Genomic DNA, 15439 nt, shown 5'->3' on the forward strand with positions numbered 1-15439 from the left:
TTAAACATTTCCAGTGTTCAGTGTTTCAGTATTCACTAAATGTTTCTGCTTACTTTTGGGTCCACACATTTATATTTTTACAGAAAACATTAACCTCAACTTTAGTTTATGCCTTATAAAAGTTTCCATTTGTGTCATTGTTTTTGTACAAATGTACTGAAAAAATGTTTTAATGGTTTGGCACCAGAAGAGAAATGGGCCATTTTGTAGTTCTATTATTTGGAGTTGAACAGTTTCAATGTGATTTAATGCCAAGCTGCAAGGTCTAGGGAGGAGGTGAATGTCTTGGGAGATTTTGTGAAAGATCTCTAAAGCTATTTTAAGAAAAAAAAGTGGTGAAGCCCTGTGCAGTTCACAGAAAGTAGGCTATGCTCTTCTGATTTTTTTTCTGCAGTCTCCTTGGGCAGTTTGAGTTCCCTGTTCCTGCAGCTGATGTAGGTACAGACTGTGTGCTGATGTTCGGGTGGGCAGACTTCTGCAAGATGCGTTTGCATGGCTGTCTCTCTGCAGGCTCGCTGTGCCAGAAGCAGGTGATCCACCTCCTCCCGGGGATGAGCAGCGACAGCGAGATTGACTGCGACACTGAGAACGAAGAGGAGACTGTGGCCCTGGAGGCAGGGGACTGCAGATACGACACCAGGCCGCTGCCTGTCACAGGTGAGATGGTGGCTTGCGAGCTCCCTCTCCTTTTCTCTTTGGCAAGAGAGTGATGGCTAGGCCGCCCTGACTGCGAGGATGAGAAAGATACCGCTGACGTTTTGCCAAGTCCAAAGGCAGTCTGCAATGCTCCCGTGCTCAGTGAGTGAATCTGCACATTAAAATTCCTCTTTCCCTTTTCAGGGGAGCAGCTGAGCTCTGAAGACCTAGGCTTTGTCATAGGGGAAGCGACAGAGAGGTGATTCCTCTCCTGAGGCGCCGACTGCATCGTCTTGCGATGGCTGCTCACTCCATTGTACACACACCGCATGGGGAGGCTTCGTCTTTCCTCTGCTCAGGCCATGCTCTTGTTTCCACTCACCCTCTCAGCAGTAAAGGTATGGTACGTTCTGTGGGGAAAGTCACGCACATTGCAGACCCCAAGTCAGTTGGCCACTGAATTGGCATTCAGGACTCTGCGTTAAATACTGAAAAGGGAAACGGGGGAGGTGATGCCATCAACTGAACTTTCCTCATCTCTGAAGAGGACCACCTGCGAGAGACAGACTTGTATGTCCATTGCATTGACTTCATAGACATCCGTTTGAAAACCAGTTCTTAATTATAATACACTTAGGCCTTGTGTTACTGGTGATTGTTCTTCAGTCATAAGAGAAAGTATATTATCTCTGATGTAGGATGATGACAATATAAATTTGGCAGCACTCTGTGCTTTTTTTTTTGTAAAGGTATTCTTCGCCTGTTGAATTGAAAGTGTCCTTTTTCTTATGAGAAGGCCGACTATAAGGGAAAATTATCTCTGTGGAAGTGGTCAGCATTGGTATTTGCCCACGTTAAAGTAGAACACTAAACTCCCTGCTTGTGCATTTCTTCCTTTATTGGCTCTGAAAAACACATGGTCATAGAACCACATGGGCTGCAGACATGATTGAAGGCCTTTTCTCTTGTTAATGTCATGTTTATACCATCTGGATGATGTATGTTTGAGGTTTTTGCCTGTCCTTTACATTTGCTTAGACGTCAGCTGAAATCTCTGGAAGACATTTAGCAAAGCTCAGCTGCAATGGAGCAATACGCTAAATAAACCGAAACTGGTTCAGTTGGCATGTTTTTCTGCAAAGCTAAATTTTCTTTTATATCTGGTCAAGGTTTACTCTTTAACTGACAAGAACCTTGTAACTGAATGCAAATGGAAGCACATTATTTTTAGTATAATAGTCTGCTGGCCTTGGCTTTTTATAGTGGCGTTGTCCAGTTATACTCACATTAATGATGAGGATTAGTGATGTTATCAATCGTGTGCTTTCATTGCCATTTTTGTACAAAAATAAAGCAGTTTTTAGTCATTTTAATGTTGCAAACCCACACTTCAAACCTATTCCAGTATGGCCGTTTTTTCAAAAGACTTGGACCCTGTATTATTAGATCAACTGAATTATAAAGAACAAAGATTGGGAAAGAACTGAGACTCATCAGCCCCAAATGAGAAATCCATTTACTTTTTGAAATATATTTGAACATGAAAGTTTATTTATAAATTAATTTATTGAAGAAAGAACTTTATTTTACCTTCTAACTGTTGCAGTTGTGTTTGGTCCTGTAGTGTGTTGAGGTTTTCATTCTCAGTGGTGTGGTTGGTGGTGTGGCTTTTTCCACATGTTGCAGTGATGCCCGAGCACCTGTATTTTCTACTGGAGCAGTTGCAATGACTATTTTCCTTAAATATTGGCACTAATCCTTCGTGTGAGTACTGCATAGGAATCGAGCCTCTTGATCGCGAGACACTTGTGAAATAACGTCCTTTCAAGGGGCACTGCTGGGCACGGCAGGGCACGTGATCTCCTGTTGGCAGCCTTTGTTGGAGCACGTTTAACGCGTTTAACATGTTCCCGGGCCCAGAGCTTTCCCACAGCTGCTTTGATGTCTGGAGTAATTCTTCACATCCCCCATGTCAGCACCTGCAGCCACCTTTAAAGAGAACTTGCAAATCTGTTTTTGGATGGAACCATATGATATCTTCTGTTTGTTTTACATTCCTGTATGAAGCACTGCAGTAAAGTTTCTGAAGGACCTCATGGACAGGCCGTGATTAGGTAGTTTTTCTGTAAATGTGTAATCCTGCTTTTTTTTTCCCCACTTTCACACTACAAACAGGTTTGGACCTTTTTTTCCCTACCCGTAGTGTTGCATCTTTTTTTATCTGTGAATCTGATGATGCAGAACATTTGTGGGAGCCAGTTGTTGCGCTTCCAGCATGTGATTCCAATGCACAACATTTAAGCAGACACTTGCAGGTGCTCTTACTGTAATTGAAAAGCTATTAGACCCTTACAGCATAATGTCTGACAAAACTGTCTCTTCCCACATTAATAAGCAGTAGTGGGATGTCAGAAGTATGTCAGGTTATAAATAGTGAACAGTACTTCAGGAATGCAGCACATCAAATCATGGGGAAATTAATATATACCGTATAAGCATGTATTAAAAACAACTACCAGCTCTGCTCTGAAAACAGTGGAAAGAATTTGCATTGCAGTTATAAGGAATACCGTGGATCCACTTTCCTCTGGTCTGATGATGCACCACATTGCATGATATCCCTTCGCCCTCTTTCCTGCTGTGCCTGGTTGTGCCGGAAACTGCATGCCTGCTGTATGAGCTGTGGGGGACCACAGAGTTCCCAAAAGAGTTCACACTGTATTGAAAGGCTGGTCTATTGAACGGCATGCCTTGCTGTATAGTCTTAAGATATTGATCAGCCCTTTTGTAAATATTCCTTTAACATTATGCAGAGGTTTGCAGTCTGATGTTCTTACAAGGTAGCCTGAGTTCAATGTTTTGGACTTCGGGGTTGTCAAGCTGCTGTTAGATCAGGGGTCTGAAACTTAGGTTCTGGAGGTCCGAGTGTTACACAGTTGGCCTGATTGTGTAATTATCTTCATCAATATAATACTTCTAACCAGGCTCTGGGGCGGTTTATGGGGATCGGCTTTCTTAATGAAGTGCCAGTCTGTGATCAACTGTAAAAGACCTTAAGAAAATCCCCCCAGTTGTCTAATTTAGAAAAACTAATGAAGTTAATTGTTTAGTTCATTGCTCATGTTGGAAAGGCGGCAGCCCCCCAGGACCTGAGTCTGAGAGCCCCGTGTGAGGTGCAGACGTGGGAGCTGGAGCCTGTGCAGAGCCAGGTGTGCTGCTGTTTACAGCTTCACTGCACCAGACACCGAACGAACAGGCTCACCCCTGTGTTTGTGTGCGTGTGTAATCTGTAAGCAAATATAAGTGTCAGTGTTTTTATTCTGATAGCGTTTTGTTGGAACTGTGCAATTGTTTGTTAAATTTAACAAAGTAATGAACAAATAAAATGTTTAATTTTTCTTGGATTTTTTTGCTTATTTGTGTTGGTTTTCTTGTATGCTTTTGCTGTCGATACCTGCAGAGTTGAGATTTTTCTCCATACTGACGGCAAACCTTTTTAGCAGGAATGGTACACCGAGAGAGGCATCAGGTTAGAGTGTTAGCTACTTGTTCAACTGACTAGCTTTAACTAGGTCCTCCAGTTTCAATTAACCTCTACATAATGTTTATTAGGCTGGCTGTTCACAGAATAAAAATGATCGTGCTTAAGCTGTGGTGCAAAACTCCTTTGGCTAATAATAGATTTGTGATAGGGAATCAAATTGGCTTAATTACAGTTACAACTTTAATGGCACATATTGAAGACCAGAGAAGCAAGGGTTATATACATTTACTGTACTAGTGGTAGTTTTTTTCCCATTTTGTAAAGGTGCAAGATTATAACCTTGTCCCAGAAGAGCTGAGTGCAAGTATTGCAGACACTAGTGGGACAAGGAATAACGTGGTGAAACTGTCCTCTTGCTCGTCCCCAGCAGAGCTGCCCAGTGTGTGCAAGGCCAAGCCCTGGGTGTGGTGCTCCTGTCCTGCCAGAGCAGCTGATGCCTCAGTGTCATACTCACTGAGAACTGCATGAGGGAGAGAGAGGTTGGAGCAGCAAGTAGGGCTGAGCACTAATGAGCTCTTCCAAACTGCCTGGGTCAACTTGCCGCAGTGTTGACCCAAACTGCTCTGTCGAGTCATCTGAGGGCAAATGCAAAAGTTAACGATATTAGACCAAGCTAAAAAGACTCTGTAAGGTGTCAAGTTCCCTTGGACTCTGCACGTGACTAGGTTCCTGAACGTTGTCTGGCTGCACTGAGATCTGGATCCAGGGTCCATCTCTCCACAGGAGAGGGGCTAGCGAGTGTGTGGTGTGCAGGCGATCTGAGCGCGCAGCAGCATGATCCTGTGTGCGAGTAAGTGCTAGCTCTCGCCCCATCCCGCTCATGTCCTGCCTCCTGTCTCAGCACTGTCGGCGCCATGCGGCGTGTGGGCATGGTCTGGTCCTGGGGCCTGGAATCATGTTTCTCGCAAGGGGAGAAGCTGTAGAGGTTGAAGATCTGGGCAGCACTTCCATATGCGGAAATGATTGTTTGGCGATCTCTGCTTGGGGGTCAGATTGGTGCTGATTGAGGCCAGTTAACCCTCTGAGCACCTTCATTGATTTCTCTGATTGGTGGCGATATCCACACTACATGCACAAACCTGCATGTCAATTTATATAGCAAGTTTTCCACATGATTACATTTTTATCACTATTGAGAACAAATCAAAATCAAAGTCATCTTTTCAAAAAAGCTGAAGTGATGGGCTGTTCTCCATTTCTGTTTAAATCCACCTAGGAAACCATGTTTGTTGCCCTGATGTTCCCAAGCGATGCTGTGGTCTGTCGGTTGATGCAGGGCCTTCACCACCAAGTTTGGATTCCCTTTAGTAATCCTCCATCCTTGTACTAGTTTTTAGAAGTCAGAGCTGGAGAGATGAACCCATTCTAGGCTGATATTTCATAATCCAGGTGCCCTGATTTGTAAATGTGAGCCACTGTGATTTACGAACATCCCTGGCATGATTTTATTTATGTCCTTACTTAATCAGCTAGGATGTGTGCCCTATGTGGGGAAAGTAAAGAAACATTTTTCAGTTCTGACTTTGCAGATATGTTTTAAAAGTAGTTCATTGCAAGGACCAACTAGGTTCTGCAGGAGAAAAACATTTTCTCTCCTGATGACATGGGAATAGGTTAACTATTATGTATATTTTTATATTCATTATTTTTAATTGTTAGCAGATTTGTTTTGGCTCTTGAAGTGAATGAATGAATTTGCACATTTAGCAGTAATGCACTTCATTGCTTTTTACAGGTTCCAAATAGTCAAAATTGTCAGTTGTTCTCTATGGGACACCACTTGACTTCCCCACAGCTAGAGAAGGTATCTCTTAAAGGTACAGCATGTCTTATGTCTTGTTATAAACAACATGGGTTGTAACATCTTTCCCCTCACATGCTGTTTGTGCTCATGTTTTTTGTCATTGTTAATTAAAAACATAAAGGATTTGTCCTGGCTGAGGAGAGGAAATTGTCAATTCCTCAGGGACTTTAGTGCATAACTTTAATTTTACTGTTCTTTAAATTCTGTTAAAGACTTCATGACACTTCATTAAGAAGATGGGTGGAGTGAACATGAGGACATTTAGCTCATTCTGATTTATAGGTGAGATTCTGTAACACACACAGGTGAGACACAGGAGAGGGGGTCTGGAGGACAATTTATTCATTTCTTTCACACCAGAACAGGCAAATATTTCTTAACATCTCCAGACTCAAAAGACATACAGACCATTAAAGAGTGGGAGAAAGAGACAGAGCTGGGGGTCTGCGCCTTGCGAAGTTGGGGTTCCTGAACTGCACGAGGTGCTTCAGCAGGCTGCACCAGGACAGTCTGCGGAAAGCATGGGATGGGCTCCGCAGTCTTCCCATCTCCTAAAGACAGCCGGGGAGTGCCTTTCTGCTGGGTCGGGATGTAGAGCATGTCGGCTACCAAATCTCATTTCCTGATGAGCAGATTAATGCTCTAATCCAATGGGGATTTTTTAACGCATTGAATTTTTTTTTTGCAATTTCCCTTCGTCTGTCTTTGAAATATGCCTCATGTGACTGTGACTCTGCCAGGTGTTGGTCCTTGCGCCCTGCCTACTGGCGCAAGGAAGGCGATGTCAAATAAAAGGCGCGCAAACTCCTGGAATGTGGCCGCGTGTCCACCGTGCAGGCCCAGCGGTGATATAGGCGTGACTGTCCTAGCAGGACAACCCAGACACCTGCTCCTGTCGCCACTCTAAAGGCCGTGAGTGGGTATGATTTGGCACGCACCTCCCTGTTCTTTAACTCCTACACAAACCTTCCTAGAGCAGCCTCACCTTAAGTTGGGGGGGGTGGTCTTTTTATGGCTGTGTGCTCAGGGATCACAGCATCAGGAATGCTGAAAGTGAGAGGAGGCTCCGGCCCATCGGTCTCATTTGATCCTCTTTGTCCACCTTGGTCAGTTATACTGGTACCAAACCCCCTCAGATTCTTTGGCAGGCGGGAGGTGGCACATGAAACATTCAGCAGACAAGCTTTCTTCTTTTATGACCTGCAATATTCTACTCCTCTGGGAATCTGTCCAGGCGCAGGGGCCACTGCTGCCCAGTTGTCAGCTTCGAACTCTTCCCGCAGCCCGGGTTCGAACCAGGGATCTCTGGACTGACTGGTCTTGGCGAGAGTCCAGCAGACACGGCGATCGTCACTGTTTGAACACGTATGTTATGACCTTGTACTGCAACTGCCCAAGCTTAATTTAGAGCTCTTGTCAGCCTGCGATTTGTTCTTTTTGTGAAATAAATCTCCATGGAAACAGCTATAAAGCACTGTTCAGTCAGAACCGATTGCTGGCATTTCTCAGCTTTTATTCATGGATAAGTGATAAATGGCAGGCAATGTTATTCCAATTTTTTTGGCTGTGTACAAATTCCTGTGCCCCAATCCGTTCCACAGGCCCAGCTGTCCGCCAGCAGCCCGGCTTGTACTGTGACTGCGTGCAGGACGGCCGCTGTTTGATCCCCGTGTCCAGTCAGGAACGGGGCTGGACTGGAGGGCTGCCAGTGCCGAGCAGGTTTCCTGCAGGAGCTGGTAAAATACTCTACTTGCTCTGTTAGCTGCTCAAACAGAATCCATTATTTGCCATGCATGTGTAATTGTAATTTGATTGAATGAATACTTCCTGCCCAGAACTGAACCTTACCTATAGAACCCCCCCCCCCACCATCCAAGTCTTCTCTGAGTAAAATATCGAAATATTGGGATTTTGGGACTGTCTTGTTGGTGAAGCAGCCTGATCTGTGTGGCTGACCCCTGACCTCTGCCCCTGCCCACACCCACGAATGCGGCCGAGGTATCTGCTGAACCACACTGACCAAACTAATTCCTGGCCTGCCAACAACCTCTCGCACAAATGCCAAATGTTTCTTGCAGCAACTTCAGAGGCTTGTCACAGATGATTCTGAGTGCTCTCGAAATGTGTGCCCACTAGTAAGAATACCAGTTCTGTACGTTTCTTAAAACTGTGTACAGTGCGCTACACCCCTGCTTCGAATGAAGTGATTTGTTAACTCTGCCAAGCGAGGGAACAGCATTTCAACAGTCCACACTGTTAGACAAGACTGCAGCCAAATACCTTTTTTTTTGCTCATTTCATGCAACTCGATGCTCGCTCTCAAATAGAAGAGATGCCATCATTTTAGATAGCCTGCACATCTCAGTTTAAACTCCAGCTGCAGTTGAGCACAGCTGCTCCCCTGCAGGCTTTGCACAAAGTGAATTCCAGCCCTGCCTCCTGATCTATCCCAGATTCTGTTGATTCAAGTAAACCGAGAGTGCAGTTGGGCTTGTAGTCCGTTGCACGTTACCCTAAGCTGCAATATATTAAGATCAAGCACTTTGCTTACACATCCAGCTGCAGATGGAGGCTAGTGCTCTGACACCTAATTCCATACCCCCAGTCAGGAGTTCTGCTTTCCAGCTTTCCCATGGAGCAGGGACAGCTCACACACCACAGCAGGAGGTTTGGTAAGCTTGGTTAAGAAACGCCTTGGTAAGTTTAATTATTGCAGTGCTGGACAGGTCGGGGTCAGAGACGTTGCTGATTCAAGGCAGAGCAGCAGGGGCCCCGTGCTGCCAGCGGCGCAGGAAGGCAGGTACGCTCGGCTCTGAGCGCGCGGGGAGGACTCTTCAGAAAACAGACAGGAACACAGTCACAGACCAAACCCCAGGTCACAACATGGGAATAAAATGACATCAGACATATACTTGATCTTATTTTTATACACAATATACTAGTCACCAGAAATATAGCCATCAGAACACTGAGGATACAGAACGATTACTGTTAATCTAGCCTGCAGCAGGAGAGGAGCCAGACAGGGTCTGTCGTTTATTAAGCACTGTGGACAGTGCTGAGAGTGCTGGTGGAAAGCAAGAGATAAAACTTTCCTTTCCCTTTGAATGAAAGTTGACAGCCAGTTTGTCACGTTTTGGGCATCTGTATCTGCACACGACAGCGTGTGACTCATGAGTGGGAGGTCTCCGTCTCAGCGCGGAGGGGGGCAGCTGCAGAGGATTGTGGGATTGTGCCATTTGAGCAGGAATCCTGAAAATAATTTTGCATCAGCTGTGAGAGAGGGGCAGGTGATGGTCCAATGTTTATTTCAGGCCAGTCTCTTTTTCAGTTTCAGTTTGTTTTCGGTAGGTTTATTCTGTGTTACTGTGCCTGTGTTCAGTCACCAGCGTGTTTCCTGCAGACTTCGGATATCTGAGGAAATGCAGAACCGAGGTTCTGAAGGGCAGGATCAAGAGGAGGGGAAAATGTTTGTCTGTCTTTTTGGGAGGGGCAGCCTGTTGTCACAGACTAGACACTGGAGCTGACTTCCTCTCCCTGCTGGCGGCCCAGAACGATGAGTTATTGCTTACAGGAGCAAGCAGTGGAGAAGAGGGCAGAGACTGCGGGACGAACCTGGAGAGCAATGCTCCTTCTTGCCCGCGGCAGGGTGGGGGGGCACCCGGCCCCAGTCTCTCCCCCAGCCCGAGCCGAGCGCTGGGCCTGAGCGCACACGGACGAGCTCGGGTTCGGACAGCACTGGGAAGAGGCTCTCGATTGAAAGAGCAGGACCAAGCTGCCACCCCAGAAAGACCAGGGCTCTTTGGACACTACTGCCCTCGCAGGGCCTCAAGGCTATAGCCAGCAAAGCGCGATCAGCTCACATGAGGCAGTCAATGAGCACTTTGGATGTGCGGACCATAATTAAAGACTGCCTTGATCAATGTGAACTCCGCTATTGTGCTCTTTCCACGTGCTCTCTTGACTCTCCCCAGGCCAGGCAGGAAGGCCTCCATCATGCGTTTCCTGTGCTCCCGTTCGGCGCAACAGGCCCACCGCTCTCCTGCCGCGGAGACACAAGGTTAGGACTGCAGTACACGGACGATGGAGAGTGAGATCTTGCTAATTTACAGTGTTGGTTTAAATAGACACAGACACGCCCACACACGCCCACACACCCACACCCACACACAAATATATTTCAAGAATTCCTGCACGGATTAGGTCAGGAGGGCTGGAGGGAGGCGGTGAGAGGAGCGTTGAAGTCTTGAGGGAGGGAGAAGGACCGTCTCCACAGTGACCGGGAGGGGGGGTTGGGGAATGACCTTGAGCCTTTGCAGTCTGTGGAGCCCCTCCCCCCCCCCCCCCCCCCGGGATGTCCACGCAGAGAAGGACCCAGCACCACACACACTCGCCGACGCGCCGAGAGACCGCCAGGCCAGAGCTGCAGTTGGACCACAGACGCGAGGAGAGGCAGCGGAGATCTAGCACATCCAGTGCAGTGAAGAAAACCTGGCTCACAGCTGGGGGCATCCGCGCAGAGCTCGGCCCCCAAAAACCAGACGATTCACTCCAGTGCTTAACAAGCTTCGCCCTCACTGCACAGCTTCATTTCTGAAACTGCTGCTGGAATGGCTTTGTCTGGGAAATGTCAACCACTCCCCAGGTTTTGCTTTACTTTTGAGGAAAACTATGCTTTGTACCAGTGGCATGTCTGGAACAATATACGGACCTGCGGGGACTGAGAGGCTGGGCGCTGAGGAAGACGGCCGAGGGGACCAGCGCCACGGTGCAGGGTGATTCTCCATTCCATCTCCCGGGCCGCAGAAGCCCTCTCTCCGGGAAGAGAGGCCTGTGCAGCTGGGGAGGGGATAGGCCCTGGATCGGGAAGGTTGTGTTCAGATGAGCCTGTCTGGGCTGTCTGTGCGCAGGGCGAGCCCATTCCTGCTCCTCTGTTGGAGCTGCTCTGCGCCTCCACCTGCTGTAAATCTTCCAGGGAGCTGAGCCTCAAACACGTCAAAACCCAGTCTGCTTCCTCCACAACCAGTAAAGCATGGGAGCAGGGAGCTAGATCGTGTTCATTCATTACCAAAGGGTCAGCGAGATGCTCTGCCTGCTGCCCTATTCATTTATAAACGTTTTCTTTTACTGTGGTGGCAGACGATGGAGTTTGCAGCACACGTTCAGCAGCGATGGCAGCAGACAACTTCACTTTCACCTCAGCTGCTCTTAATCTTTCCAGACAACCTTTCCGCGATAAAAAGAAAGTAGAAATGCCCCACGACAGCCTGTTCTCCCTCACATTCGCCTCCTCAGGTACGGGGGTCTTCTGGCCCACTGACTAAACACTCAATAACCCTCTTTCACTGCATTGAACTGGCAGGAGCTGTTGCTCCTCGTGAAAGTGGGTATCGTGAACAGATTGCGGATTAAAGCTGCACTGAAGACAATTTAAACATCGCGCTAGAACGAAGGGTCTGCTGTATCGCATCATGGGCGAGTACGATGAAGCCTGAAAGATGCCTCCTGCTCTATTCGAAACGCGAAAAGAAAAAATGCTTTTACTACTTAAGCGGTCTGGTATGTCTTGTAGTTTTACATCTATGCTAATACCACAGAAGCAGCTGGATAACTGGAATCGGTAGAGCACCTCCAGTGAGCTCGGAGACTCCCTGATCCACTCAGGAATTTCTATCCACCCTATCACTCTGGCATAATGAGAGGTTTATCCCCCAGCTCACTCACCCCCTTTCTGTTCTTAACCAATTAGGCTGTCCAGGTACCCCTCTGCCCCCATGACGAGAAAGAGGAAGTGTCGACAGGCTCTGCCCCCTCACTGTGACCTTTGCCCTGTGACATGACGAGCTCCACAATGCTGATTGGAGGACAGATACGGCCCATACTGACATCACCATGAGCCTGTCTCCACTTGACCCGAGAGACCCTGGTTGACATATCCTGACCTGATCCCTGCACCACTCGGCCATCTGTGAGCCGTTGCTTGAGGAATCGTAGTATCTGTGGGTTCGAACCTGCAACATCTGGATCTTAGACCTCAAGGTGAGTGTTTTTCTGGCGAAGCCATTCAGGAGCCCCTGTCACAAATACACAGTCTTCAGTCTCCTCTGGGGAGATATAAAGGCACACATTTGCTTAACTCCTGCTTGGTTTCTACTGCATTGGCTGTGACAAAACACAATGGCATGGCTATCCGGACACTTCTAATGCATAGTTCTGGTTGGGGATGGCTTCTCCTCATCTATGTCCAGGAGTTTAACGAGTGTCTTGCATGGGGTTAGAAGACACCGCAGGATTGATTTCAAAGGTGTTGAGTTGGGCACCATTCTTTCCTTCATTCTGTGGCATTCTAGTGTGTCATAGCAGAACGGCAAACATAGTCCTTTCTTTAACTGAAACCTGGTTTCTGATCCGAGTCCTAATGCGCGTCTAGATTTTTTGGGCTCTATGTGGATCTATGTGATCCTCTGTGTCAAAGTGTGCTGGGGGGGCCAGAATCGGGCCAGCTGGACACCGTGATGGGGAAGGGGGATTGGGAGTGGCGCAGGCGGTGGCGTGTGCTGCTTGGCCTTGGCGTGACCACAGTGTCCCAGGCGCAGGGCCTGAGGGATGTGAGATGCTTCGTCTATGCTGGGGGGGGGGCAGAGCAGGGGGACACAGGGACGCGTCTCTCAGACGCTGCAGCCTTGGGGCACGCGTGGGAGGGCCACCCCTGGCCTGCGCTCGGGACAGCGCCGCGGATAGGGGGCCCCCCCTCGCAGGGAGCGGGGCAGGCAGGGCTCCCTGGCACCCCTGTGGCCCCGCCGGCCCCCCACTCTTGGGAGGGCGGATTCCAGGTGCCTGGGGGGTCTCCGATCCCGGGAGAAGAGCGCAGCTGCTTCGAGCCAGTGTCCCAGCGGGCCGGGGCTCTGACAGGAGGGAACGCTGGGCGTGGGCCCCCAGGGGGCGTGTCTGTAGGCGCAGGGACCCTCTTCTCCGGGGGGGCGCCACGCAGCCGCCAGCGGGGCCAGGGTTCTGACAGCAGGGCGATCCGGGGCCGGGAGACGGAGCCACCCTCCGCCCAGCGCCAGCTCGGGCCCGAGGCTCAGGCTAGTTCTGTCAGTGAAGGAGTCCATCCGGTCCTCGTACCCAAGGTCCGCTGGGGCCGAGCACTGCTGCAGGGGCCAGCTCCCCCGGCCCTTGCCCCCCCCGCCCTCGGTCCCGCCGTCCTGGCCCGCCAGCTCGCCCTGCTGCAGGCCTTCCTCCGCGGCCTCCTCCTCCTCCTCCTCCTCCTCCTCCTCCTCCAGGCCCTCGGGGGGCGGCGGGGCGCGGGGGTCGCGCAGGAACACCACGATGACGGTGATGTTGTCGCTGGAGCCGGCGTCCCGGGCCGAGGCCACCAGCTTGTGGGCCACCATGCTGCTGTCGCCGTTGTTCTCCTGCAGGTGGTCCGACACGACCCGCACCGCCTCATCTGGGCTCACTGTGTCGTAGAAGCCGTCGCAGGCCAGGATCAGGTAGTCCTCCGAGCCGTCCAGCGGCAAGGAGCTGTGGTCAGCGTCGCCGCAGATGTAGGGCTTGTGCTCCGAGTCACCTGGGAGAGGACAGGGGGGCAGGCCGTTAGAGACAGATTACTCCCCCCAGACAGGTCCCACAAAAAACGAGCTTTTACTAGGCTCTGCGTGAGAATGAATAACTCCTTTCTCAGTGCGGACGAGCCCCTGCGTACCGATGGCCCTGGACACCGACAGGCTGCCGTTCACCCTCCAGGCCCCGAACCAGATCACACAGCCCCCCAGCGCCTCGATCCGCTGCTTCTCGTCCTGCAGGGGGAGACAGAGGGCAGGTCAGGGCCGCAGCGCGCCATTTCCGCCTGGCTCCTCTCCCAGTCCATCTCTCTGGTCAGCGGAGGGGAAAACTGTAGCTGTCGATTGAGCTAGAGACAGGGTTCCCCCTGGGCTGTGTGTTCATCTCCCTAGTGCAGCAGCTGTTGGAAGTGTTCAGTCTCAATCTAGTCTAGTCTCCCTTCAAGCTGATGGTGTGGACTATGTTCTAACACACTCAAAGAAGGCTCCACAGCTGAAACGTTGCGTTTCTTTTCTTCTTTTTTGCAGAAGGGAATAAACCTTAACTGTGATCTAACACTCCTGTCCTGTGGGGTGTAAGTTATAAGAACAGCAAGCATGATCCAGCAAAGATGTGTATACTTTTCTGTTACTAAAATCTGCCCTACAGAGAGCCTTCAGGTCCTGGAAAGGGCACACTCAGCTTGCATTCAGGGAAGCATGTTTGTCATCTGAGCTACAACGGAATTGTGTAGGGGCTCACTGAATATCCCCTGGACATGACCACAGGCTGCACCTTTTCTACAGCCAGCAATGAGCTCTACTCTTCACTGCATGTTGAGTTAAGATGACTGGGTTTTACTCCCACTTAATTGGTCATCTGGGAGGCCGAAGCCGTCACGTGAGGGCTGAGCTTTTGCATGTACACATGGAATAAGCTCCTGCTCGTCCAGGGCTCACCTCGCGGTCGGGCTTGTGGGGTTTCATCAGCTCCACAGGCTGCCCTCTGCGCACCAGCATGACCTGCGAGTCTCCCAGCCAGGCCACGTGCAGTGTCCTGCCCCGCAGGAAGGTCACCACCCCCGTCGTGCCACAGCGCAGGTTCTGCAACACACACAGCGCCTTTTACTCAGCTATGGCCAGGTCTGCTATTGCCTTCAATACCAGACGTGCAGCAACAATCGTGACGCCGGCTCTTAAATCTGCCTTCTGTTTCCTAACGCTCGGCGGACAGGATTCTCCAGCAGTCTGCACACAGACCCCCCGGTGCCCTCACCTCGCGGCTCGCCTTCTGCACGAAGCGCTCGTCCGTGAGCTTGAACGCGCGGCACAGCGCCTCGCTGGGGTCCTGGCTGAACATCTCCTGCCGCACCAGGTTGACGTGGAGGTGGTTGGAGGCGTAGATGGCGGCGTCCACCCCACCGTGCCCATCGAACACCGCGAAATACGCCTGCTCCTCCTGGTCCTGCCAGCAGGGGGCACACAGACAGTGAGATCACGTCTCCACGCGAGCGGACCTCCAGTTTTATCTGACATTTTGGTTTTTCTGCAGGGGCAGCATGGTGGCGGAGTGGTCTGCGTTGCCGCCCTCACAGCTCTGGGGCTCTGGGTTCAATTCTAGTGGGGTGCTGTCTGTGTGGAGTTTGTATGGTCTCCCTGCATTTGTGTGGGTTTTTCCCAGGTGTTTCTTCCCACAGCCCACAGCTACTTGTCTTTTGAGAAAATTGGCCCTGGTGGGAGTGGGTGTGTCTGTCTGACCCTGCCTGGCTCCCACTGGACCCTGAATTGGATAAAGGCAGGTATATCGGGATTTCTCTGGGAGCAGACTAGAACTGAGAGGACAGAATGGACAAGCATGTGTTCTTAACTTCTCAGCCCCAGCGCTTAACTGAAATATTCCCTTCTGCTTGAGGA

The 15439-nt window shown here is 49.9% G+C and overlaps 2 protein-coding genes across 12 annotated transcripts in view; one reads left to right on the forward strand and one right to left on the reverse strand.

The window, feature by feature from the left end:
- The window catches only part of trim37 (tripartite motif containing 37), a 33029-nt gene extending 28989 nt beyond the window's left edge, over nucleotides 1-4040 (forward strand). For 8 of the 9 annotated variants that reach the window (XM_088615803.1, XM_088615806.1, XM_088615809.1 and 5 more), the window contains 2 exons: nucleotides 511-657; nucleotides 841-4040. In XM_088615803.1, coding sequence (XP_088471929.1) covers nucleotides 511-657; nucleotides 841-899 — 206 coding nt within the window. In that variant the 3' untranslated portion in view covers nucleotides 900-4040. Of the gene's footprint in view, nucleotides 1-394; nucleotides 658-840 lie in introns of those variants that run through there. The other variant, XM_088615811.1, reaches the window with a different exon arrangement.
- A 2262-nt stretch (nucleotides 4041-6302) lies between these two features.
- ppm1e (protein phosphatase, Mg2+/Mn2+ dependent, 1E) overlaps nucleotides 6303-15439 on the reverse strand; it is a 46506-nt gene continuing 37369 nt past the window's right edge. For all 3 annotated transcript variants that reach the window (XM_088615817.1, XM_088615816.1, XM_088615818.1), the window contains 4 exons: nucleotides 14802-14990; nucleotides 14486-14629; nucleotides 13690-13783; nucleotides 6303-13554 (listed from right to left, as the gene is read on the reverse strand). In XM_088615817.1, coding sequence (XP_088471943.1) covers nucleotides 12653-13554; nucleotides 13690-13783; nucleotides 14486-14629; nucleotides 14802-14990 — 1329 coding nt within the window. In that variant the 3' untranslated portion in view covers nucleotides 6303-12652. The remainder of the gene's footprint in view (nucleotides 13555-13689; nucleotides 13784-14485; nucleotides 14630-14801; nucleotides 14991-15439) is intronic.

Source organism: Lepisosteus platostomus, chromosome 22 (genome assembly GCF_059453375.1).
Source record: "Lepisosteus platostomus isolate fLepPlt1 chromosome 22, fLepPlt1.hap1, whole genome shotgun sequence".
In the NCBI taxonomy this organism is placed as follows: domain Eukaryota; kingdom Metazoa; phylum Chordata; class Actinopteri; order Semionotiformes; family Lepisosteidae; genus Lepisosteus; species Lepisosteus platostomus.